The sequence below is a fragment of the Cucurbita pepo genome, chromosome LG04 (genome assembly GCF_002806865.2).
Source record: "Cucurbita pepo subsp. pepo cultivar mu-cu-16 chromosome LG04, ASM280686v2, whole genome shotgun sequence".
Classification (NCBI taxonomy): Eukaryota; Viridiplantae; Streptophyta; class Magnoliopsida; order Cucurbitales; family Cucurbitaceae; genus Cucurbita; species Cucurbita pepo.
In genome coordinates, this window is record NC_036641.1 from 8783704 (window position 1) to 8808632 (window position 24929).

General features: G+C 37.8%; 5 protein-coding genes and 1 long non-coding RNA gene across 7 annotated transcripts; 4 read left to right on the plus strand and 2 right to left on the minus strand.

Annotated features, from left to right (window-relative positions):
• Positions 1-523: 523 nt before the first annotated feature.
• On the minus strand, positions 524-5410 carry LOC111793931 (BTB/POZ and MATH domain-containing protein 6-like). The gene is made up of 4 exons (XM_023676013.1): positions 4793-5410; positions 2629-2974; positions 2211-2490; positions 524-861 (listed from the first exon to the last, which is right to left on the minus strand). Exons 1-4 carry the CDS (start codon positions 5206-5208, stop codon positions 674-676), a joined length of 1230 nt encoding a protein of 409 aa, XP_023531781.1. The 5' UTR covers positions 5209-5410; the 3' UTR covers positions 524-673.
• A 104-nt stretch (positions 5411-5514) lies between these two features.
• On the plus strand, positions 5515-6015 carry LOC111793935. The gene is made up of 2 exons (XR_002814999.1): positions 5515-5723; positions 5866-6015. It is a non-coding gene; the product is annotated as an uncharacterized LOC111793935 (long non-coding RNA).
• Positions 6016-6368: 353 nt separating this feature from the next.
• LOC111792960 (pollen-specific leucine-rich repeat extensin-like protein 1) lies at positions 6369-7508 on the minus strand. The gene has a single exon (XM_023674594.1). The coding sequence runs from the start codon at positions 7506-7508 to the stop codon at positions 6474-6476; it is 1035 nt and encodes a 344-aa protein (XP_023530362.1). The 3' UTR covers positions 6369-6473.
• Positions 7509-8721: 1213 nt separating this feature from the next.
• On the plus strand, positions 8722-13644 carry LOC111793635 (protochlorophyllide-dependent translocon component 52, chloroplastic). The gene is made up of 7 exons (XM_023675598.1): positions 8722-9363; positions 10162-10349; positions 11052-11141; positions 11228-11432; positions 11566-11760; positions 12217-12404; positions 13244-13644. Exons 1-7 carry the CDS (start codon positions 8839-8841, stop codon positions 13497-13499), a joined length of 1647 nt encoding a protein of 548 aa, XP_023531366.1. The 5' UTR covers positions 8722-8838; the 3' UTR covers positions 13500-13644.
• A 1042-nt stretch (positions 13645-14686) lies between these two features.
• LOC111793777 lies at positions 14687-16770 on the plus strand. Its single transcript, XM_023675811.1, has one exon. It carries the CDS (start codon positions 14907-14909, stop codon positions 16569-16571), a length of 1665 nt encoding a protein of 554 aa, XP_023531579.1. The 5' UTR covers positions 14687-14906; the 3' UTR covers positions 16572-16770.
• A 1654-nt stretch (positions 16771-18424) lies between these two features.
• On the plus strand, positions 18425-24770 carry LOC111793304 (mitochondrial dicarboxylate/tricarboxylate transporter DTC-like). 2 transcript variants are annotated; one of them, XM_023675135.1, is made up of 7 exons: positions 18425-19045; positions 20980-21102; positions 21343-21426; positions 22474-22535; positions 22636-22997; positions 23931-24145; positions 24300-24770. In XM_023675135.1, the coding sequence occupies exons 2-7, from the start codon at positions 20983-20985 to the stop codon at positions 24354-24356; spliced, it is 900 nt and encodes a 299-aa protein (XP_023530903.1). In that variant the 5' UTR covers positions 18425-19045; positions 20980-20982; the 3' UTR covers positions 24357-24770. The 2 variants fall into 2 exon arrangements, with proteins under 2 accessions (XP_023530903.1, XP_023530902.1); XM_023675134.1 differs by lacking the exon at positions 18425-19045 and adding an exon at positions 20666-20824.
• Positions 24771-24929: the final 159 nt, after the last annotated feature.

The window sequence follows — 24929 nt, forward strand, 5'->3', positions numbered from 1 at the left end:
GTGGTGAATCTGGGCCGGTTCCCCAAAAAGGGTAGACATGAGGCGTTGTGCCAGTAAGGACGCTGAGCCCTGAAGAGGGGTGGATTGTGATGTCCCACATTGGTTGGGAAGGAGAACAAGACGACACCCTTTATAAGGATGTGGAAACCTTCCTCTAACAGACGACTATTATAGCCTTGAGGGGAAGCCCGAAAGAAAAAGTCCAAAGAGGACAATATCGGCTAGCGGTAGATCTAGACCCTTACCGTTTAATAGCATCCACCTTCAAAATTGTAAAGAACAAAATCATATTTTAAAAGGAAAAGGCAAATATTTAAAAAGTATGTTAAATAGATAATAATAGTAAAGGTAAAATAGAAAACTAAGAAAATGATCATCAAAACAAAGACCTTAGAACTTGCCTTCTTTTGCTTGAAGCCATCAGGTTTTGAAGGAAAGCTTCTTCCTGAGCAAAATGAGTCTCCATCTAACCTGGCAAGAAAATGCAAATCCATGGTGCAAACATGACCACAACTAAATCAAACTAGAAAATGAACAACTAATTTGACTGCTGCTATCAAATTCGTTCCCCAACAAGCGTATCGAAACGGAGCTGTTCGGTCCAGTTTTTTCTTTACATGTTACTTGAAGAACACATTTGCATTTACACAAGAAACAATGATGGTTTGAGTTATCAGGTTCTTTGCTTAACCCGTCTTCCATTGGAATCGCCACCATCGGAGAGTTGAGCCCACATGCTCCGTGATTTCGATCCGTTGACATTAACGTCCCCACATTGTTGTGCAAGTGTCTTCAGGATCTCCGATTGAAGTGAAGGGTTGTTTTCCTTCAATTGCTCAAAACCTTTTGATTGCATCACAGCTGCACAAAATGGAAATATCAGAATCTATGATGAAGAGAGGAATTTCAAGGCGAGAATGAAGGGCAAATGAGTGTTCTTAAAGATGAGTTTGGGACATTTGGAGGCGTAAAAAGGATTTTTAGCTAAATGGTAATTTTAAAATTCTAATCAACTAGAAGAGGCTTTTAGAAGAAGCACAAAACTAGTACTTTTTTGAAAAGTGCTTAACAGATGATAACAAAGGTGCACTCTCATGTGGTTCTGTCAGGAAGTTGACAGAAAGGGAAGATGTTTTAGTAAAGAATTTGCTAAAGCAACAAAAGGCGGAAAAAATGCCCAAACGTGATACTTTCAATGTGAGATCCCACATCGGTTAGGGAGGAGAACGAAGTATTCTTTATAAAGGTGTAGAAACCTCACTCTAGCAGACACGTTTTAGAAACCTTGAAGGAAAGCTTGAAAGGGAAAGCCCAAAAAGCAGGCACGTTTTAGAAACCTTGAAGGAAAGCTTGAAAGGAAAAGCCCAAAAAGGACAATATCTGCTAGCGGTGAGTTTGAGCTGTTACAAATGGTAGCAGAGTCAAACACCGGGCGGTGTGCTAGTAAGGACGCTGGACCCTGAAGGGGGGTGGATTGTGAGATCCCACATTGATTGGAGAGGGGAATGAATGCCAACAAGGACGCTGGGTCCCGAAGGGGGTGGGTAGATTGTGAGATCCCACGTCAGTTAGGGAGGAGAATAAAGCATTCTTTATAAGGGTGTGGAAACTCTCTCTAGCAGACACGTTTTAAAAACCTTGAGAGGAAGTTCGAAAGGGAAAGCCCAAAGAGGACAATATCTGCTTGAGTTATACACTCAAACTGTTGTGTTTATACAAGACGAAGGAAGAGAGTCAACCGTCTATGCAGTTTCAATGTGAGTGAAGTAAGAAAGGCTGAAACACAATCATGAACCTCCCGAATGTCAAATGGGTGTTCCATGACTCATTAGAGAGAAATCCACAACAATTTACAAGAGCCCAGGAAGTGAAACAACATTGAAAATCGCCAAGGAGAATCAACCAGAAAGCAATGCTACGGGAGATATGATTGGAGTGAAACTATAAATTTTGCTAATAAGGAAAAACTGGGATGATGTGTCAACCCAAGCAGCTATGATATTAATAACCTCGTCTAAGGGTCAGAAGTTCAAATCCTCACTCCCACCCCTCGTTTGATCTCACAAAAAACGAGGATATAGTCGAAAAGGTTAGGTCAAGTGCTTTATACTATATCAATGAAAGTAATATTTATTTATCAAGAAAAACATAATATTTCTGTGTTTAACATTTTATCAGGATCATGATGACTAAATCAAAAAACAAAGTACCTCCAAGGTTCATGGCAGCAAATCTCAGGCAAACTGCTTTCAATTCAGTGGCATGGTGCTCCTCTGCAAAACTCAGTACTTTTGCAACAGAGTGTACAGAAAGATCTTTACAAAGATGAGATTCACACATCAATCTCAATCTCTCCAAACCATATTTGTCCGCTGCTGCTAACAATTTTGCCATAAAGTTGTCACCCACACAAGATTCAGAAGATGAACTCGAGGTCGATACGACCACATCCTCGGCAATGGAATCAGTATACATAAAGTGCAGCAAAGCCTGATGAAAATTAAAGCAACTTCAGAATGAAAACATTATACATAATCCAGTGATTAATTGCAACGAGCAACGCAGAAACCAGTACTCATTAAGTGTAAAACAAAAGAGACGACAAAATTAATCGTGTTTATATTATACCTTAAAAACGTTAGGTTCTAGATTTTTCACAATTATCTCCTGCTTATTTTTTTCCAACATATTCAGAAATTCAGACCGAAATATAGGTGATCTCGCAGCCAATATCAACTTGTGAGCTTGAAAATTTTCCCCATCAACATCAAAAGTGACATCTGAACCTTCTAAGTTTTCAAGTAGTGCACCAAAATGAGCTCCCATATTAGACTCAGGAACAGAAATCATCTGTGAATGCGGACGCTCTATTGATGAAACGACAACTCCAACAGTGCAATTTATTTGTAGGCAATCATCCTTGAGGTAGTCAGAATTTTCAAGGGTAGATCGTCTAAGAAAACGCTTGTATCCCCTACATTCACAAATCAAAGAAAAGTCAAATCTTCAAGAGATATCTGAGGACCAGTGATAGAAGAGAGAATAATGAAAGTTCAGGAATGGTTCAAGCCTTAAAAACACAATGATTTTTCCAATGACAAGAAAAAAAAATTTCATCAAATTATGAAAAGTCCAAAAATAGAGGAGAGATAAACCATCAGGGAGCTCAAATTCAATAAGCTCATACAATTACTCGAACTGGCATAATATACGTGTACGAGTGACCAAAAGTGAAGTCCCAATGCATATCGTTATAGGCTTTTCAAGGCACCCCCTCTTCTTTTTAACCATCATCTCATCCACTAATTTATCAACAACAAGAATTAGAATCAAGCAAGTTGTCTTCCCCAAATATAACACACAAATCATTTCCCAACTTAAAAATTTTTGTATTTAGCTATCCCATACCGCGAGCAAGAAGCAGCTATTATTGATCTATAACAAAGAAACCAAACATTTGAAGCAAGACCACACATACCAAAGGAAGTCACCGTCTGACCCTCACAATATCTCATCTTCATTAATAAACAAAGCCACTTTGATAATTAAGCAAAGTTCCACGTTCTGATATTTCGTGCAGCATAACCTCCTAACTGAGGTGGGGAATTCCTCTCTTTAAGCAAGATCCCATGGAAATTTGTCTATTATTCCTCTCAATCAAGAAGCCTACCCACAATCTATTGTTTTATTATATGTAAACATGGGTGTTTGGAACAAATTATGGGTACCTTTATTAATTCATATGACACTTATTTGTCCCCCAACAGTATTTGGAGTTAGAAAAAGCTTGAGGTCTGAATCACATATTAAATACCTTAATAGGTTGCACTCTTGGTCTACAACTTGCCCCTTCGACATTTGGGCCAATCCATAGGGATAACACTCCCCTCACTTTGAATGAGCTATTTTTATTAAAGAGACAACCAAGAATATACCACTAAAGGTGAGTGGGTGACATTGAGAGGAAGCAACTACCCTTACTAATGATGACCAGCCACAAAGAAACCCGAACAACTCTTGCATAAACATTCGAAAAATAGAAAGATGGCTTTCAAATAGCTGCGTTTTGAAGTAAGCCAGTGATAGTCTGAACAAATTGCACTTAACACTCAAAAAATCTTTGGCAATGTATGAAATATATATATATCATTACCTTTGTTCCCCCGTAACAACGTTGTTAATAACACAAATCAAGGGGTCAAGTTAACTTAAGAGCTCGCTACGACATCTCATTACAAATGAGAGTTTTTGCTAAGAATTTAGATGTCATGGGCATGGAAAAACTAAATAAAAAAACAACGATGAACAAAGATATTAACATGATTAATATAGTATAGACACGGTTACGTGTTGTAAATCGAAACTCAGGACTAGAATATTCATATTGCAGTATAATACTCATATTCTGTTCTAACACAATCAAAGTTCCAACTAACATGGTTATGGACTAGAATATTCATATTGCAGTAAATTTTTACCAATACAGTAGGGCTGCAAGGTTCGATCGAATCGGGGACCTCCCACTTTGATACCATGTTAAATCGTTAATCGACCTAACTTTATCAATACTTTAAGATCACCACATATATGAACACAGAAAACAAAAGGGGGAAAACCTTCCACAATTATGAATGTACATATACACCAATCAAGAGGTTGAATCCTGACGCACGATCAAAGGACTACCATAGGACATAGATTCACTAATCCAAACGTTGTATTTCTACAAAGAGCAACCTATTCAAGAATTGATCACCTAATCAAGAATTTCATAGTAAAAAATTAAACATACCACATACTACCGCGATACTTCAGAGTATACGGACCACTCTCGAGTGACCGCTCAAAATGGCTATGAACCTTATGCTTCCCATTACCGCTCTGATCAACAAGTGTGAGTTCAAACAACGCTCTCACATCGGTGCCATCGCTCGCCAGTGCGATGAATATGGAGACATAGGTCGAATTATCCTCAATATTCTTCCCATCCGGATAGAAGTAAACCGCCCATTGATACCCTCCGACGGTGAAATTATCGCTGGCAATGTGCTTTCCCGGTCCCATTCCCTTCGCCAAAGAGTACCCCTGGATGACGAACTTATGCGAGCCATTGAGAGTGTGAGTCACCGACCTCGAGCTCGTCGGCGAGTCGGAGGGGCTCCTCTCCGGTGCGCTGGCGGTGGGGGTATTGGAATTAGTATCGGCCATCTGAATTCATTACAAGGCTGTGATTGTTGTTAAATTCATGGAAGTGGAGGCAGGATTGCGGAGTTGGGATTGAAAAATTGCGAAAATAGATAGAATCTGATGAGGAAATTTTTCAAGAATTTGACGCAAAGAGGGGGGAATTTTGAAGAAAAACGGCTCAGGGTTGAGCTTTTGTTGGTGGGTTTTGGAAAGTGTATGAAATTTCGCTCAGCTTTTTTCTTTATATTTTTTCTTTTTTTTTTTAATATTTAAAAACGGCACTTATAATATAATAGTGTTTATAAAAGCCTTCGTCTCCCTCTTTCACTCATTTCTCTGTTTATCTAATTCATCAGTCTTCTAATGGCGGATCACTCGACCGCCATGATTTTCCCTGATGAAGCTCTCAGAATTGTACTGGAAGTCGCTCAACGCCTTCCTTCCATCACCGTTTCTCTTCACGATGCTCTTGAGAAGGTCTTGGTCCAGGATATTCGCGCTCCGGACCTTTGCCGCCCTATCCGGCCTCCATAAAGGTACTTCCATAGCCAGTAAGCTTAATTTTTCTTCATCCGGTATTAGATCGTTTTCAGTAGGTTTATGATTGGTGATTTTCTTCGTTAACCGGATGAAAATTTGTTTGCTCCATTCGGAGCTGATGGAATTTTTTAATGGAAGGAATGAGATCATATCGTATTACACGATTGAGTGGAAGATGTTCTTGATTCCAGTGGTGCTGATGGAGATTGTCTGTGGATTTTTCTTTTTGCTTCGCTGTCTAATTTGAAGAAATGATATCGATGTTGTGTTAATGTTTGATTTGCGAAATTCTTTCGAAGTGCGATGGCTACGTTCATTACATGTCTGATCTGTATAATTTGTAAAGGATTAGGTATTGGTATCACAGTAATTTGGTTGTGGCATTCTGCTACTACAACAATTGGTATAAGAACATTTTTAGTTGAGCCATTTTCTAAACAACACTTACCAAGGTATGAAAATTTAATGAATCTCTAGGTGAACCCCGAAAGTACGCCGAAGTCAAGCCCGCCCTCCTGAACATGGTCGCTGCTGCGGAGCTCCTCCGCTCGCGGCTGGGCTGTGCCAAGTGAGTTTGAGAATACTGTGGGGTTAGGAAACAAAAGAACCTTGAATTCCCATTATGATATAGAGATTGTTAGTAGTAAGTAATTGTAAATATGGCAATTTTATTTCCATCATTTTGAATAAACAATTTGACATATTTGAGTTGTTCACTTATGAACAAGAGCTTCATGACTGGTTCTTCACAATTCTTCATCCACATGACCTTTGTTTGTAACTTTCAGATACAGAATCACAAGAACAGCAATCCCCAAAACCAAAGTCACCATAGTTGTCCTCAATTCCTTCACCACCCCATCAATAACCTGTTTGTACCCTTCTCTTCTCCACAGGAAACTCTCTTCCACCGTTCCCTCACTCCTCCTCCTCCTCCTCTCCTCTGCAACTTCACCTTCCTTCTCTTCCCTTCCATGGCTGCCCTCCTCCTCCTTCCCTTTGCCCTCTCCCATTTTCGACCCAATTTCTTCTTTCCCCCTTTCCTCATCTCTTGTCTCCTCCAAAGCTTCCTTCAGATTTGTGTGTGTTTTTTCCTTTTGGGGAGGGGGGATTCGTTCCCCATGTGCCTGTTCTTGAGGCTCCTCATTTTGTCTCTGTGGGACAGTTGGTGGGCCGGGTGTGCGATTCTGCTGATCCTCTAAAGCTTTGTCCATATCTTGTATCCCTGGGGAAGAGGGGGGGCCTAGTTTGCTACTTGATTGTAATTGACGTTTCTGATCTTGGCTCTTTGGGGAATTTTGTCGAACAGCTGGTTGGTCGGTTGTGGAATTTCCGGCCGTTGGCTTCGGAGGCTCGGCCGGTGCTCGGGTATCGGCTTTGGGTTTCCCGGCCGCTGGCTTCGGAGGCTCGGCCGGTGCTCGGGGATCGGCTGTGGGTTTCCCGGCCGCTGGCTTCGGAGGCTCGGCCGGTGCTCGGGGATCGGCTGTGGGTTTCCCGGCCGGTGATTGGAGATCGGCTTTGGGTTTACCGGGCTCGGGCTTGGGCTTGGGCTTGGGCTTGGGCTTGGACGTTGACTTCTCCGGTAGGTTGGTGGAAGTAGCGGCAGAGAGTTTTTTGGGGTGTTTGACGAAGAGGACGCCATCCTTGAACTTGGCAGAGATGTTGTCGGTGTCAATATCGGTGGGGACATCTAGCTCCTTGTAGAATCGGAGCCACTTGTTGCCTTCGGTCATCCGTTCGCCGGAGACCCTCAACTTTCNATTAATACACTCATTTTTCATATGAGATCCGCTAAGGAGACACCAACCGATTACGGAGCCCTCTCTGAGATTCTCGAGCTCTACAGTTTTCTACTTATTTATTTATTTATTTATTTATTTATTATGAGTTTTGTTTTTTTTTAAATTAAAAAAAAAATTGTGTTCAATATTAATTTATATGGTTAGTTTATTGTTGAGAAAAAAATCATTCATAAGATCTTTTATTTGAAAATATATGTAAAAAATAATTTTATTACTAATTTGTATAATAATAATAATAATAATAATAATAATAATAATTTCATGACTAAATTTAATTTAAATATGTCAAATTTGAAGGATATAATAAATTTTCAAAATTCTATTTAAAATAATTTTAGAGTGCTGTTTCCGAATTGCAAAAAATGCCGGAAGAAGGAGGCGAGGTGAATCAACAAACCTTTAAGAGGGACGGTAAGAACACGAGAATCATGATCCTCATGCCAATCACATGTAGGCGAAAAATCCTGGTAATTTTTCAAATTCATCGGTGATGCGTTCGATTCGATTTTCCTCTTCGGTAATTCTGATTTCTTTTTCTCCGCTTCTCTTGACGGAGATTTCGATCGATATTTCGATGTCTTCTGTGCGATTTTTATACACCGAATGACTTGGTATCGATGTTGATTCCAAATCGTGATTTGAAACCTTCGCCCCTCAAGTTGTGATCGCAAGTAGGGATTTCTTTGGGATTAGTAATTCCTTCGATTGAAGCTTCCTTTGTGCTTCGACCAACTCGGTTGTTAGAGGCATAGGGTTAAGAGATATGCCTTTTTGGTCGCTTCATTCTTTGGAAATGTGAAGATTCTTTGTTTCTTTCTTCAAATTTTAATGTTAGACGAACACCCGCTTTGCTTTGAGCTTATCCAAAATGTCTCATACTAATGTAGAGAGTATTATTTGATTATAAACACGTGATCATTTTCTAAATTAGCGGATGTGGGACTTTCATCACCGAACAATGTGATAGAATAGACATTTAAAAATTAATAATTTATTATTATAATTTGGCCTAAAAATATATATTAAATAAAGTCTATTTCATTTTCTGGTTTCCTTCCACGATAAATAATTTTCATTTAGAGTTTTAAAAAATTTAAAATAAAAATTGTTAATAATAAATATTAATTTATAAAAAAGATAATTAATTTAAATAAATGAGAGGTAATTTTTCATAAAATTTGGTGGACTGTTGATGGCCACAAAAATGATAAAATCCAGACGCTTCTTCTTCTTTCTAGAAATCATGCAACGATCTTAAACGCATCTGTGTAAGCTGTTACTTCATCCATTCGGAATCCAAGGTTTGGCCATGGATGTGCTGAAATTCTCTTCTGTTCCACTCCACTTCACTGCCAAGCTGAACAAATCCCGATTTCTGAAGCAGTGTTTGCAGGTTAATCTATTGCCCTCGTTGCCTTCTTCATCGATTAGCCGGTATAGTCGAAGATTCAAGCTCCGTGCGAGCGTATCATCTACCATTTCAACGGAGGAATTTGAATTTGCGAGTCCGTTTGAGGTTGAGGCCGAGAGTGAACGGCGAGTGGATGAGAGGTTTGATTGGTATGCGCAATGGTACCCGATTATGCCGATTTGTGACCTCGACAAGAGGGTGCCGCATGGGAAAACGGTAATGGGGATTGATGTCGTGGTGTGGTGGGATAAGAATGAGAGTGCGTGGAAGGTGTTTGAGGATTTGTGTCCGCATAGATTGGCTCCCTTGTCTGAAGGAAGGATTGATCAATGGGGGAGATTGCAATGTGTTTATCATGGCTGGTGTTTTAACGGATCTGGTGATTGTAAGTTCATCCCTCAGGCGCCCCCTGACGGCCCTCCGGTAAGGATTCTACCATCTTCCCCTTGTGAACTTATTGCTCTGCTTCAATTAGAGATTTAACTTTACATATTTGAATCTGGATTGTGATTCTGTTTTGTCTCTAATGGTGATCTGACATGTTTATTCGACAAGCTTTAGTCGATTTGACATGATTTAACAAATAAACGAGAATATCAGTATAATGAATCACAAATTAGCTTTGATTGTCATAAACAAAAGAGATTTCTTATGCTGCTTGCTAGTTGCTGGCACTTCATTTTGTTTGGTGTTCATGGTAGAGATAGCACAAAATCAAACAGTTAAAAGTTAAGAAACACTAAATTGTTGATTTACCCACAATTAACTGATTTCTACCAAACTGAAATCAACATTACTGAACCTTCTCGTCTCGTCGTTTTTTGTTACATGATAATATAGTTCAGTAGTAATTTGGAGAAAATGTGCTTAAACTGCTTATTAAGAACATCATTTCATTAATGACAAATCAGAAGAATGTAGTTTTTCTCGATGGATCTATTTCGTATAACACAACTTTTCTTGAATGCTGAAAAACTTACTAAATGATTTACCTTAGATTCAGAATTTGATTTTACTTCCTATTTATGTCGTTAGTGCATATTGTTCCAGTGGTGAACATTGTTCAGAATCCGACATATTGCAGTAGAAAATGAAGTCGTATTCAGAAGTTAACAAGAGTGTCATATGCTAAGATAGTTAAAAGATTAAGTATTGTTGTTATATTAGTCAAACTTTAAATAACTGGACAAGAGTCGCTAATTTTCTTCCTTCGATTTGCAGGTTCACACGTCCAAAAGGGCATGTGTTGCTGTTTATCCTAGCATTGTGCAGAATGACATTTTATGGTTTTGGCCAAATAGTGATCCCCAGTACAAGGATATTTTGGTGAAGAAAAACCCCCCTTACATTCCTGAATTGGACGATCCGTCATATACTAAGTTAATTAGTAACAGAGATCTTCCATATGGGTATGGAGAGCCTGATTGTCACTTTTTACTCATCTGCATTCTATTTGATCTTGGCCAGTCTAGTTATAGAGGAATTATGAAGGAAGCTATCACGAATGTAGTTGAACTGTGCTCTTTTTCTCATTTTCCTTTTCTTTTTCCACCGAAAGAAAATCGAATCATTGATTTTAAGCTGAGGAAATTCTATTTAACAAAAAGATCATGACCGTATTCTCCACAAACGGTCTAATTCATAGCAAAAGACTGATTACTAGCTCTTCATAGTAGAACTAACGATGGTGAACTGGATAAGTTAACAATAAGATTGTTACTTACTGTTAGGTGGATCTCAATGTAGAAGACTGTGTTCTTCTTTCTTTTATCACTTAGTTTAGGAGCCAAATGAGATGAAAGTCTCATGCACGGTTTTGAATGAGAGAAAGAAGTGAGGAATCCTCCTTTCGACTCTGACTCTCCCACTCAAGTAGTTGCTTTTCTTTTTGTTACTTCTAAAGTAGCTGTTTCAGTTTCAACCACTCGAATTATCGATATTCCTTTTTATTTCTCACCAAACGAATGGCATGATTACTAGCTAATTCATAGTGGAACCAAAGAGGGTGAACCGGATAGGTTAACAATAACATTGATAAAATGAAAGGAGTTCGAGTGGGTAGATAAGACCTCTCTGTTACTCAGCAACTCTCTTTCTCTTTACACTTTCAGGTATGAGGTTTTGACTGAGAATCTTATGGACCCAGCTCATGTCCCCTATGCCCATTATGGGATAATGGGAAGGCAACAGCCCAATAACAGATGAGTATTCTGGGGTGGAAAGTCACTATTTAATATTGTTTTTACATGTTTAACTGGATCTGATGGCTAGTTTATATGGAATTTACAGAGAAAGCAGATAGAGAAGGAGGCAAACCAATTGAAATATTTATAAAAGACTTGGATGCGTATGGTTTCATCTCTAATCAGGAACTGGGAAATAGTCAATTTTTTGCACCTTGTGTATTTTACACTTCTTTTAGTTTAAGGTCTAAGAAAAGAACTCCAAAACACCAAGACAACGGAGCTCTCTTATCAGCTGAAAACAATGCGGTAAGAAATCTAGAAACTTCCTTTACACACGTTTTTGGGTGATGAATTTTTTTTTTATACTCTTTAGCATTATCCAGACTTATTTCTCTTCGCTCGGGGGTATTATTTATTCTTCTTTTTCTGGTTGTATCAGGAAGCCCCGAACACATCACAGAGAAAAGCAATGCTAGTATTTATGTGTATTCCCGTTAGTCCAGGTCGAAGCAGATTAATATTTGTATCTCTAAGAAATTTTGCTATAGGCATTGATCGAATTATTCCAAGATGGGTCTTCCACGTGGGACAAAACCTTATCTTAGATTCTGATTTGTATCTTCTTCACGTCGAGGTAATGACTCATATTCTCAGCACATTTGATTAGTTTTTCGAAGTATAGATAAAAATCTTACAATGGTTGGATAATTACTCTCTATCAATGTTCATTAGTATAGATAAAAATCTTACAATGGCTGGATAATGACTCATATTCTCAGCACATTCGATTAGTTTGTGAAGGCAATAGCATTAGTGTACTTGAAGAAAACAGTATGTTATGAATGAGCCCTTGATTGTTTCATTTTATTTTTATGATTTTCTCCATCTTTTTATATCTGTTTGCCATTAGAAAGATCTCTTCTCTGGGATGAATGTTTCACTTGTTCTTGAACAGCATCTTATGAACCCTGCTTGTTAATCCTCAGAAAAAAAAAAAAAAAAAAAAAAAAAAAAAAAAAAAAAAAAAAAAAAAAAAAAGGTTTAATGAATTCATATTAATCCTATGATTATTTTGATTATATTTTTACAGGAGAGAAAGATATTGGATGTGGGTCCTTCAAATTGGCAGAAAGCTTGTTTTGTGCCAACCAAATCAGACGCCAAAGTGGTTGCTTTCAGAAGGTGGTTGAACAAATATTCAGATGGCCATGTTGACTGGAGAGGCAAGTTCAGTGGCATTCTTCCTCCATCGCCTCCAAAGGAACAGCTGATGGACAGGTAACTCTTTAGCTGCTTCGGTGCGTTAAATGCCTATAATATCGTACAAGTTTCTTATTTTCAAATGTGTTCGTCTAGTGGATTTAGTCGAAATGCTTAAGTTAAGACTCTAAAATCCAACTTATATTCATTGCTATTGGGTCTTTGGAGACATGAACACATCTCTGGTACCTCTTTACGTTATCCTTGTTCTTTGAATCTGGTGCATTTCAAGGGCTGTTTAGGTTATTTTGAGAACTGTCTTGTCTTTTTTAATACAAAAACTCAGCAAAACAAATGTTTGGATAATTTCTTTGTTTTTCTTGCTTTTTCATTGCTTATTTTCACAGATAATCTACCATTTCGAAGTATCGAATTTCACACCTTTCGTCTTTTTACCCTCATAAACCACTCAAAAATGGTTACCCAAAACGAAAAACGTTTCTAGGAGAACCATGAAACAATCCTTTCACTCGATAACATTTGGTTTTGTTATCGATGAGTTTCTTTGTTTTGTTATCTACTTTCTAAAAACGTTTTCAAAATCCAACTAGTTTTATGAACTTATTTTTGTTTTTGAAATTTAGCTTAGAATTTAAACGTTTCTTTCATAGATGTGAGAACCCTATAAATTGCGAGGAAACAAACGTTATTTTCAAAAATAGAAAACTAAAAACAAAATCGTTTTCAAACAGAACCCTCTCGACTTGTTCGTTTCATGCACAGATCATTTCATCTCCACCAAGTTTCCTTCCAGTCATATTTTTGCACATTGTTGTACATTTTATTGTTCATGTTCATCGACATCGATGTTTTCATACCCGAAAATACTGAAAGTCGAGAGTGGGCGACGGTTTCAGGTACTGGTCTCATGTGGTGAACTGCAGCAGCTGTAATGGGGCATACAAGGGTTTAAATACACTAGAAGTGGTGTTGCAGGTCATCTCCATTGCTTTGCTTGGAGTTTTTGCAGCAACAAACCAGAGTTTGGTATCAGGAACTGCTAGAATTGTGATGGTAGCAATGGCTGTACTCTGCTTTGCTGCTTCAAAATGGCTTTCTCATTTCATTTACAAGAACTTTCACTTCCATGATTACAATCATGCCCTGAGGTGAAATTACCATCCTGCCCTTTTTTAAATGGTTTATGTATTTATGATACACACAAATAGTGTATAGAAGAGAAGCTTATTTATTTATGTATTTATGAAAAACTATAGTAATATTAATAATGTATCGGTTAAAATAAAACATTATTTTATTTCTTGTCCTTTTGATGCTGTATTATTCTCGTTTATGTACTTTTCAATGTCTAAATTTATTAAAATTTTTGTTGAAATTTATTAAATAATAAGAATAATTTCTATGAAAAAAAAAAAAGGAAACAATTTTAATATATTTTTAAAATTTATGTGTAACCGTGTCTAAGTCACTGTTAGCTGATATTGTTCACTTGCCTCATATGTCGAGATATTGTTCACTTGCCTCATATGTCGAGATATTGTTCACTTGCCTCATATGTCGAGACGTGTTTTTAAAATTATGAAGCTGATAACGATACATAATAGGTCAAAATAGACAAAAAGACGTAATTGGTCAAAATAGACAAAAAGAGTTATTATAAATAAGACAAAAAGATGGGTTAATACATAATAGGTCAAAATAGACAAAAAGACGTAATTGGTCAAAATAGACAAAAAGACGTAATTGGTCAAAATAGACAAAAAGAGTTATTATAAATAAGACAAAAAGATGGGTTAAAATAGACCAAAAGAGTTATTATAAATAGTATCGACAAAAAGAGTTATTATAAATAGTATCAACATGGTAGGCTATTAATTTTAATATGAATTAAATTAGAACCAATTATTATTTTATAATCTTAATTTTATTTTATAAAATAATTATTGACTAGGCTACTAATTTTAATATGAATTAAATTAGAACCCATTATTACTTTATACCTTTAAACATAGATAATCTTAATTTTTTATTTTATAAAATAATTATTTATAAAAAATAACTCGTTAATATAAGATATTTTATTTTTATGACGTAATTAATTTATATTTTATATAAATTTATCTCATTTATAAATCTCCAAAAAGGAAAAAGAAAATTGAACTGAATCCAATTTACTAAAATTCATATCTAAATCTAATTTTTAATTCCCAACTTGACTTTAAACTTGGTAATTAAGTATTTATATTATTGAGATCCTGATATTATTTTAAGCTCAATAAAAAATAAAAAAACNAAAAAAAAAAAAAAAAAAAAAAAAAAAAAAAAAAAAAAAAAAAAAAAATCCTAATCCAACGAGTTCTAAGACAGATTGCAGCGAACTCCAAAGCGCGCCAGTCCTCTGTCTCTCACTTCCATGCCAGATCTCTCCAAAATGGAGCAAACCCATTCTTCCCTCTAACTTTGCGAAATTTCTCGCAATTTCTTGCTCCATTTGGACGGATTGTTGTCTCGATTTGAAGATCTGCTTCGAATCCGGACCTGGGGTCTTGAGAAAACCCCATGAAAGATTCAAATCCGACCACAGAGCCCATTGGGCAGCATCTCATTAAGCTGATAAGTAATCTCTGTTTCTCTGTTTTTGTGTTTTCTGTTCTTATTATCACTGTCATTGCCATTACTTACAAGCCTCCAGATCCATGGCTTGAATCTACTCCTGCTCTTACTAAGCTCTTTACTGCCTCTGAGAATGCCACTTTTAAGAACGATGAATCTGTTGTCAAAACTGGCGAGGATTTGGTTTCTGTTCTTCCCCCTGTACTGCCGTCTGCTCAGGGGAATCAGATCACTGAGGCGGTGATTGAAAAATCTGAGGAGGTAATTGCTAATTCTACTCCGAAATTGAATTGTGATGAATTTCGGGCTGTAAATTGTTCCGATCCGCATATTTTGATTGCTGTTGAGAGGTTTAATTTGAGGGTTTTTAAGTCTATTGCGTTCCTAGAGTATCAAACTCCGGTTAATGGATCAAAAGAAGATGAATGTGATGTTTCTTGGAGATTTAGGAACAAGAAAGAGAAGTCATGGAGGAAGTATAGGGATTTTAGGAGGTTTAAATTTGATGTTGGAGAGGATTGTCATTATAAGGTAGTTCATGCTGGTGGTTGGCATTCAGGTATAAATGCTCGACGACCGAGAAGCAACCGTACAAAGGGTGGAGGAAGTGCTAGAGTTTCTCCACCAGTACGGGATGAGGAGATCAACGACACGATCCCGACGTTGGGATCGGAGATGAATTTCATGAAGGGTAAGTACTTGTACTATTCGCGTGGAGGGGATTATTGTAAAGGAATGAACCAATATCTATGGAGTTTCTTGTGTGGTTTGGGAGAGGCAATGTATTTGAACAGGACGTTTGTGATGGATTTGAGTGTGTGTTTGTCTGGTAATTATAATCCAAGCAAAAAAGATGAGGAGGGGAAAGATTTTCGTTTTTATTTCGATTTTGAGCATCTTAAAGAGGTTAGTTCTATTGTAGAGGAGGGTGAATTTCTGAGAGATTGGAAGAAATGGGATAAAGGCCACAAGAAGAAGAAGATACCTGTTAGGAAGGTTGTGAGCCATAAAGTGACACCAATGCAGCTGAAAAAAGATAAGAAAACGATCATATGGAGGCAGTTCGATGCTCCCGAACCCGAGAATTATTGGTATAGAGTGTGTGAAGGGCAAGCTGCGAAGTATATACAGCGACCGTGGCATGCCGTGTGGAAATCGAAAAGATTGATGAATATTGTGACAGAAATCAGTGGACGTATGGACTGGGATTTTGATGCCGTTCATGTGGTTCGAGGAGATAAGGCACAAAGCAAAGAGCTATGGCCTCATTTGGATGCTGATACATCTCCTGATGCTATTCTTGAAAAGTTGAAAGGGATGATTCGGCCTTGGAGGAATCTGTATATAGCCACCAACGAACCGTTCTATAACTACTTCGACAAATTACGATCTCATTTTAAAGTCCATTTGCTTGATGACTACAAGGAATTATGGGGAAATACGAGCGAGTGGTACAACGAAACGACGCTTGTAAACAATGGAAAACCTGTCGAGTTTGATGGGTACATGAGAGTTGCGGTAGATACTGAAGTGTTCTATAGGGCGAAGACTCGTGTTGAAACGTTCTATAATTTGACAAAAGATTGCAAGGATGGAGTCAATACGTGCTGATCATGTCGACGACAGCATTACTCGTACGTGAATCGTGTCCCTTGTTTACTTTGTTATTGAATTTCATAATGATATGATGATCGAAACCATTCTGGTTCAAGTTATGCTTGTTCCTTTTTTTCAGCATTTTATGAATTCACGATTTTGATTCATCTCTATTGTATTTTTGTAATATATAAACGAGTCATTCCATTCTCCATTTTTGTCTCGTACTAGTTACATAATATCTTTTTTATGTCTCCTTTACTTTACTGTAATAGCCCAAGCCCACCGCTAGCAGATATTGTCCTCTTTGGATTTTTCCCTTCAGGCTTTCCCTCAAGGTTTTTAAAACGCGTCTACTAGGGAGAGGTTTCCACACCCTTATAAAAAATGTTTTGTTTCCCTCTCCAACCGATGTGGGATCTCACAATCCACCCCCCTCCCCCCTCCCTCCTCCCTCTGGGGCCAGCATTCTCGCTGACACTCTGTAACAACAAAATGTTTTGTTTCCCACTCCAACCGATGNTCCCTCCTCCCTCCGGGGCCAGCATTCTCGCTGACACTCTGTAACAACCCAGATCCACCGCTAGCAGATATTGTCCTCTTTGGGCTTTCCCTTTCGGGCTTCCCTTCAAGGCTTTAAACGCGTCGGCTAGGGGAAGGTTTCCACACCCTTATAAATGGTGGTTTGTTCTCCACCCTAACTAATGTGGGACATCACAATCCACCGCCCTTCGGGGCCAGCGTCCTCACTGGCACTCTTTCCTTCCTCCAATCGATGTGGGACCGCCCCCAAATCCACCCCTCTTTTGGGGCCCAGTGTCCTTACTGGCACACCGCCTCGTGTCTACCCTCCTTCGGGGAACAGCAAGAAGGCTGACACATTGTTTGGTGTCTGGCTCTGATACCATTTTGTAACAACCCAGATCCACTACTAGCAGATATTGTCCTTTTTGAGCTTTCCCTTTTGGGCTTCCCCTCAAGCTTTAAAACGCGTCTGCTAGGGGAAGGTTTTCACACCCTTATAAATGGTGATTTGTTCTCCTCCCCAACCAATGTGGGACATCACACACTCATTATTCTCTCCAATCAATGTGGGATCTCACATTTATTTTCCAGTTAATCCTGATTTGCGAATTCAAAGATACCGAACTCGGGACTTGAATGATTGATGCTAGACTGACTAAGCTAGAGATATCTCTGGATTACCATTAGTTTTTGCTATCAATACACTAAAGAACAGTAATCTATCATGTTAGTATACTATATTGCCATGAATCCTGGTACTTTCCCTAGGCATTTTGATCTGTTCATTGGAGCATAATTTTCGTTGGCCTTAATGCTTTGTTGGTTTAACTCATGCATTTGTGAAGCTGTTAGTAATGGAAAAACATAAAGCATTATGAATTTCAAAAGAAATATGATAACCACATCAGGATGCATTGTCTGTTGCTCATCTGTCCAGCTAAATATCTTATATTCTGGAGCTGAAGCTGAACTGGTAATGAGCATTATTTTCCATTTTTGGTGATTTATTTGTTCTTTTAAGTAGTTTTGAACAATGTTCTGAATATTTGATTGAATTATGTGGCTGAGTGTGGTTGTAGTGGAATGAGTTGTCATATTTGTCTTGTTCTTGGTTAGAACTCAACTTCAATAGCCACAGAATTGAGTAGCTACCAAACATGTTAGGGACTCCTCATCAGAACTAGAGTTTAAATTTAGAAACTGGAATCCAACCAACCAATGAGCGTTAAGGCATGTATCTTCGGTTAAGAGGTCAAGTCATAATCCTTTTTGTTATGGCTCTGGCTCTGGCTCTTGTCGCTCCAACTTTCACTTTACTCCCATTTTTTCTCTCGCTCGGGTTTCTTATTTTCTTTTCTCGCTTTTCTTTTGCTCTCTTTCACTCTACTTCGTATCTAAAAACCTAGGAGGGTTGTCGACAATGGAGGGAGAGTCGTTGAAATGTAGGGATCTCACCACTCTACTTCATATCTGAAGGCCTATAGATGTCAGTGGTAGGAGGGTTGTTGACGATGGAGATTCGTCAACAGTAGAAGGGTTTCAAAAGATAGGGATCTCGCCACGCCACTTCATATCTAAAAGCCTATAGATCTCAGCGGTAGGAGAGTTGTCGACAATGGAGATTCATCAACCGTAGGAGGATTGTCAAAAGGTAGGGATCTCACCACTCTACTTCATATCTGAAAGCCTATAGATGTCAACTGTAGGAGGGTTGTCTACAATGGAGATTCGTCAACAGTAAAAGGGTTTCAATAGGTAGGGATCTTGCCACTGTACTTCATATCTAAAAGCCTATAGATGTCGGCGGTAGGAGGGTTGTCAACAATGGAGATTCGTCAACAGTAGAAGGGTTTCAAAAGGTAGGGATCTCGCCACTCCACTTCATATCTAAAAGCCTATAGATATCAGCCGTAGGAGAGTGGTCGACAATGGAAATTCATCAACAGCAGGAGGGTCGTTAAAAGGTAGGGATCTCATCCCTCTAAAATATGATTATATGATTTTAAAAGTTAGAATTACTCGGTTATATTTGATATGATGCCTTCTTCCTAAATACCCGTCCTTTTTCGTGTTTAGGACTTAATATTATTATTATTTTCTAAATTTAAACAAGTTAATTATACTTTAATTAAATTTATGAATTAATAACTAATTATACTTTAATTAAATTTGTATTTATTTCCTTAAAATGATATATATATATATATATATATATATATATTGCTTTTGTATTAAGGCTTTGTTTGCTTGAGTTGGACGCAATTGCCCACGTTATTCATGAGCTTTTGTTATCCAGCCATTTTTTAAATATATTCTAAATAATTAAAAAAATATAATATTAATAAAAAATAAATAAATTATTTGAGTAACTTTATTCCAAACCCCAACAACGTTATCATTCTCTTTTTAAATACTTTATAATATAATTCCTTTATTAAAACGTTTCTTAAAAATGTCAAAATTCCACGTTGAAGATTTCGTAAAAAAGAAAAGAATTTAATTCGAGCATTTCGGTTCGGTGAAAGTTTGAGATGAGCATCTGACACGTGTAGGCTCATCTGACACGTGTAGCATCTCGGGATGCCTATATATCTTAGGACGATGAATTTAATAAATTTTTGAATATTCGATTCAATAAATATTTAGTTTTTTATTTTTAAAAATTACCCTTACCCTTTTCACTCATGCAATTTTCATTTTGTTATCTATTTTTTCTTGATAATTTTAAAAATTATAATTTTATTAGATAAAATTAATAATTAATCTTTTTTCGTATATATATATATTTAAATAAATATTAAATATGGAATAAGGGAAACAGATTCACAAATTGGACCAACGCTGCTCTCGCCCTTGAGAAGCTCGCCAATATAGGATTTTCCCTAAATGTGAAATCCCATAAATACCCTTTCGGTATTTACTATGTTTACCATTTACTTTTTTACCATTTTCTAAAAATAATTAATTAAAGATAATTTACGGCATCGGTTAAAAAACTAAGTATTTTTCTTTTGACAAAATAGACAAATAAATGAATAAATATATATATATATATGACTCGATTGCTTAAATGCTTATTTATATGAATATTTAGCTACTAATTATTTTTAAATATCTTAATATATAGCATACTTATTTATATGAATATTTAGCAACTAATTATTTTTAAATATCTTAATATATAACATATTTAAACTAATTCTTTGAGTACAAATAAAGAAAATTTTACAAAAGTGGCCTTGATTGAATTGTCATTTTCTAAAAAGGCGAAAAGGGTAAAATTGTAAATTTAGTTCTTATAATTTAAAATATAGTTCGTGTAATAAAAAACACGAGAATATTCGATAAAACTATCATTTATAATTTAAAATTTGATAGTATATGATCTAAAATTAAATATTTAAAAATATGTATTAAAATAATATTTTAAAAAAAATCTAAAAATCAGCTTAAAATAAATAAAAAATGAGTTTGAAATCTGATTTAGAAACAAACCCTAATTTGCAATGGAACAAAAAGGGTTTTGGGGTTATTTTTAACATCATTTCTGTAAAAGGAATCGAAATTGGGGGAAAAAGCCAAGAAAAAATTGAAGAATTGGAACTGGGAATTAGCCATTTTCACTGATCGACGAGGAATCTGAGGTCCGCCATTAAAATCAACATCACCACCTTAAATTAAATTAATTGTTGGACAGTTGCCAATTGCCGCTGATCGAGAGGGGAAGAAAGCAAGGGTTTTTGGTAATACACTTCACACTACTATAAAGCCACATTTCCTTCACTGTTTTGTTCCTTTTCCTTTGCTCCAGCCATCGCGTTTTTTCGAACCCAGAAACCATTTTCGATTTCTTCTTCTCTCCCCCATTTGAGCTTTTTGTCTTAACTTTTCATTTCAGCAAATGGGTGACGAGAAGAAGCCTAAATCCCTTGGTGTTTGGCCCACCGTCAAGCCCTTCGTCAATGGAGGCCTCTCTGGTATGCTTGCGACTTGCGTCATTCAACCTATCGATATGATCAAGGTAACACAAATCTTCAGATTTACCTGCTACGTGTGAGGAATCTTTGTGATTCAACCGGATTTTGTTGCTTGTTGGTTCGCTGAGATTTTGTTTTTCATTGAGTTCGGATTGGAGTTTCTTGATGGATTTTAGATCTAGGGTTTTTTAGGGTTTTTTTTTTTTCTTTTCTGTCTTTTGGCTGTTTTATGCGTTTTTTGAGTTTATTTGTTGTTTTAATAATGTGTTCTTGATTTGGTTCAGGTGAGAATCCAGTTAGGTCAAGGCTCGGCAGGCGAGGTAACCAGGAACATGCTTAAGGCGGAGGGAGTTGGTGCCTTTTACAAGGTGAGTTTTAAAGATCCAGTTGAAGTTTGTGATTATTACTTGAAATGTACTGTGGATCTTGTGGCGTGGAACATTGTAGAATACTGGCTTGGTATTAACTTTCTTGTTGGTTATGAGATCTTGTCCCTTTGAGGTCTTTTGAGGAGCCGAGAAGGATATTCTGGTTTAGAGATTGACTTAATTGATCCGATTTGTGCTGGTATTGATTGTAAATGGTGGATCAACTTTCATCCTATATTACAATCTTGTTTTCTGTTTATAAAACTGTAAGAGATGTATGATTGTCGCCACCCGTTTAGGATTTTAAGATCTTGTGAATTTTTGGGCAGCTAAATGTTGAAGCTTAGTTGGCTTGAACAGCTATGGATATCTATATATACATGTGAAAGATGTAGGTACTTTCTTTCGCTTGATTCATAGATGCTGTGATTTGTAATCGGGCGAACTTTGCTGCCTCTTCACTCTCCTTCAGACGATTATGATACCAAATTGTATCTCTTGGAGAGGTGCAGAAGCTTTCTCTTTGACTCAGGAGGGCGTTCCACCACTTTGACTGGTGCGGATGCGGACGTGGTTCCCTCGTCGTGAAGAGTAATGAAAGGGAATCCCCTGGTCAAACCTCCTTTGTTGTTGTCTCTATAGCTTGATAGAGTAGAGATCTAGCAACGCATTCTAGGCACAGATTATTGGTATTGGATGCATCGTTAGGTTGTGCCGAGTGAAATCAGCTCCGTTTTTTTCCATTGTAGAAAATAGATCCCTTCCCCCCGCTTTCTAAAATGAAAATTGGGTGTTTGGTGGTTAGAGATTGGGCAATTACTAGATCATTTGAAGGTTTCTTGTGTCGCTTGTATGTATGTTTTGCGTGTCCTTGGCTGCGTTCGACAATTGAACTGACTAAACTAAGAGGAAAAATGGAAGTCTGATCATTTTGGCTTGTATACTTTGCAATTCGTTGTGCATACTATAATCGTGTTAGGTGCCTGCTTATTTATATTCTTCACAAGAAAACGACATAAAATTTCTAATGTGCATAATGTCGAGCAGGGTCTCTCTGCTGGGCTTCTTAGACAAGCTACCTATACTACTGCACGGCTTGGATCGTTCAAGTGAGTTTTATGCTGAATTTTATTTTCGAAAAGTATAAGTTTCTTGTGTAATGAATTGTATTAATTGTTTAATGGATGTTCTTTTTCGTTCCTTCTGTAGGATTTTGACAAACAAAGCAATTGAAGCTAATGACGGCAAGCCCCTTCCTCTTTATCAAAAAGCTTTGTGTGGGTTAACAGCTGGTGCTATTGGAGCATCTTTTGGCAGTCCAGCAGATTTGGCGCTTATCCGAATGCAGGCTGATGCTACCCTCCCAGCTGCACAACGCAGACACTACAAAAACGCATTCCATGCACTGTATCGTATTGTTGGAGATGAGGGTGTTTTGGCTCTTTGGAAGGGTGCTGGTCCAACAGTTGTGAGAGCAATGGCGCTGAATATGGGCATGCTTGCCTCTTACGATCAAAGTGTTGAGTTTTTCAAGGATAACCTCGGTTTTGGTGAAGCTACGACGGTTATAGGTGAGATTCTTTGCCCATTTCATGATCGAATTTCTTCACAATCTTGTTATACACTTTGTATATTTCATGCTCTATGCATTGTTCATCTTTATTCTATTTTTCGAAACTGGAAACTTGTTCCGCTTTTGGAGTCTACATCACTTGGTCAATGAAAATTATGGAACTTTATAGGTTCAATCCAAGCCCACCGCTAGCAGATATTGTCCTCTTTGGGCTTTCTCTCTTGGGCTTCCCTTCAAGGTTTTTAAAACACGTTTGCTAGGTAGAGGTTTTCACACCCTTATAAAGAATGTTTCGTTCTCCTCCTGAACCGATGTGGGATCTCACAATCCACACCCTTTGGGGCCAGCATATTTGCTGGCACTTGTTCCCTTCTCCAATCGATGTGGAATTCCCCAATCCACCTCCTTTGAGCCCAGCGTCCTTTGTGGCACATCGCCCAGTGTCTGGCTTTGATACCATTTGTAACGGCCCAAGCCCACCTCTAGCAAATATTGTCTTCTTTGGGCTCTCCTTTTGGGCTTTCCCTCAAGGTTTTTAAAACGTGTCTGCTAGGGAGAAGTTTCCACACCCTTATAAAGAATGTTTTGTTCTCCTCCCCAACCGACGTGGGATCTCACAATCCACCCCTTTCGGGCTCCAGCTTCCTTGCCTTGTGTCCACCTCCCTTCGGGCTCAGTCTCATTGCTAGCACATTGTCCGGTGTCTTACTCTGATACCATTTGTAACGGCCCAAGCTCACTGCTAACATATATTGTCCTCTTTGTGCTTTTCCTTTCGGGCTTTCCCTCAAGGTTTTTAAAGCGCATCTAGGGAGAGATGTCTACACCCTTATAAAGAATGCTTTGTTCTCCTCCCCAACCCATGAGATTTCATAGAAACTATTGTGTGTTGATTGATTGACATGTTGTTTCCATTCTTGCCTACTTTCAGGTGCAAGTGCTGTTTCAGGATTCTTTGCTTCAGCTTGCAGTTTGCCATTTGATTACGTGAAGACTCAGATTCAGAAAATGCAGCCTGATGCTGAAGGGAAGCTTCCTTACTCTGGCTCTATGGATTGTGCCATGAAGACCTTGAAAGCTGGCGGGCCGTTGAAATTTTACACTGGCTTCCCTGTTTACTGTATTAGGATTGCTCCACACGTCATGGTACGGTCTCTTGCCCGCCCCCCGTTTTCTATTTTATTTTCATCCCGATCTGGCCTCAGAGCTATAAGTAAAGCCTCACCAAGATCGGGGATAGGGAGATTGATGATTATTTATCAAGATTTTACTTCTAATATTATGATATATGACAATGCAGATGACATGGATTTTCCTCAACCAAGTTCAAAAGTTCGAGAAGACCATTGGACTTTGAGCTCTGGAATGACGGGGTTTCATCTCGACCTGATCAATCTTTAGGAGCGTTTCTTGCCCTCTTCAAGGGGGGCTATGTTGTGGTTCTTCATCTTGACAGAAATCGCGCCCGTAAAAGTTAGACTTATTATTATCATCATTATTATCACTATTTTTTATCGCAAGATCGACATGATAGAGTTGAGAGACTAAACTGTGGTATCGATTTCGGGTTGCGAAAGGATTATAGGATTATTAAAGATTGAAAAGTTTAGGATTGCTTTTGGTTCAGGAATCAGTGAGGGGACACATTGATTTGATCAAAATAAAGTTTGGGGTACTCTTTTTGTTTGACAAAAGGGATTGCTGATATCAGTTTTGTCTAACTTGATTGTCTCAGAAACCATCAAGTTTATGCATTAAATTTGATAAACCTCCCCTCTCTCTCTCTCTCTCTCTCTCTCTCTCTCTGTCCTGTTAGGATCATGTTCTTCTCAGGCTGATGTCCTGTTTTGGATGAACAATCCTCTGGTCGGTGTGTGATTTTCGTTCTTTGTTCTAACAGATGGCGGGTTGGCGGGTTCTGAATTGAACC

Excerpts from the sequence above, each read along its gene's own strand:
- LOC111793931 (XM_023676013.1), bottom strand. The coding sequence starts at position 5,208 with ATGGCCGATACTAATTCCAATACCCCCACCGCCAGCGCACCGGAGAGG. Across the intron at positions 2,975-4,792 it reads AAGTATCGCGGTAGTATGTG|GGGATACAAGCGTTTTCTTA; the intron begins GTATGTTTAATT and ends TTGTGAATGTAG. Across the intron at positions 2,491-2,628 it reads TAGAACCTAACGTTTTTAAG|GCTTTGCTGCACTTTATGTA; the intron begins GTATAATATAAA and ends AATTTTCATCAG.
- LOC111793635 (XM_023675598.1), top strand. The coding sequence starts at position 8,839 with ATGGATGTGCTGAAATTCTCTTCTGTTCCACTCCACTTCACTGCCAAG. Across the intron at positions 11,761-12,216 it reads TGTATCTTCTTCACGTCGAG|GAGAGAAAGATATTGGATGT; the intron begins GTAATGACTCAT and ends ATATTTTTACAG. Across the intron at positions 12,405-13,243 it reads AAGGAACAGCTGATGGACAG|GTACTGGTCTCATGTGGTGA; the intron begins GTAACTCTTTAG and ends CGACGGTTTCAG.
- LOC111793777 (XM_023675811.1), top strand. The coding sequence starts at position 14,907 with ATGAAAGATTCAAATCCGACCACAGAGCCCATTGGGCAGCATCTCATT.
- LOC111793304 (XM_023675135.1), top strand. The coding sequence starts at position 20,983 with ATGGGTGACGAGAAGAAGCCTAAATCCCTTGGTGTTTGGCCCACCGTC. Across the intron at positions 22,536-22,635 it reads GCACGGCTTGGATCGTTCAA|GATTTTGACAAACAAAGCAA; the intron begins GTGAGTTTTATG and ends TTCCTTCTGTAG. Across the intron at positions 24,146-24,299 it reads GGATTGCTCCACACGTCATG|ATGACATGGATTTTCCTCAA; the intron begins GTACGGTCTCTT and ends ATGACAATGCAG.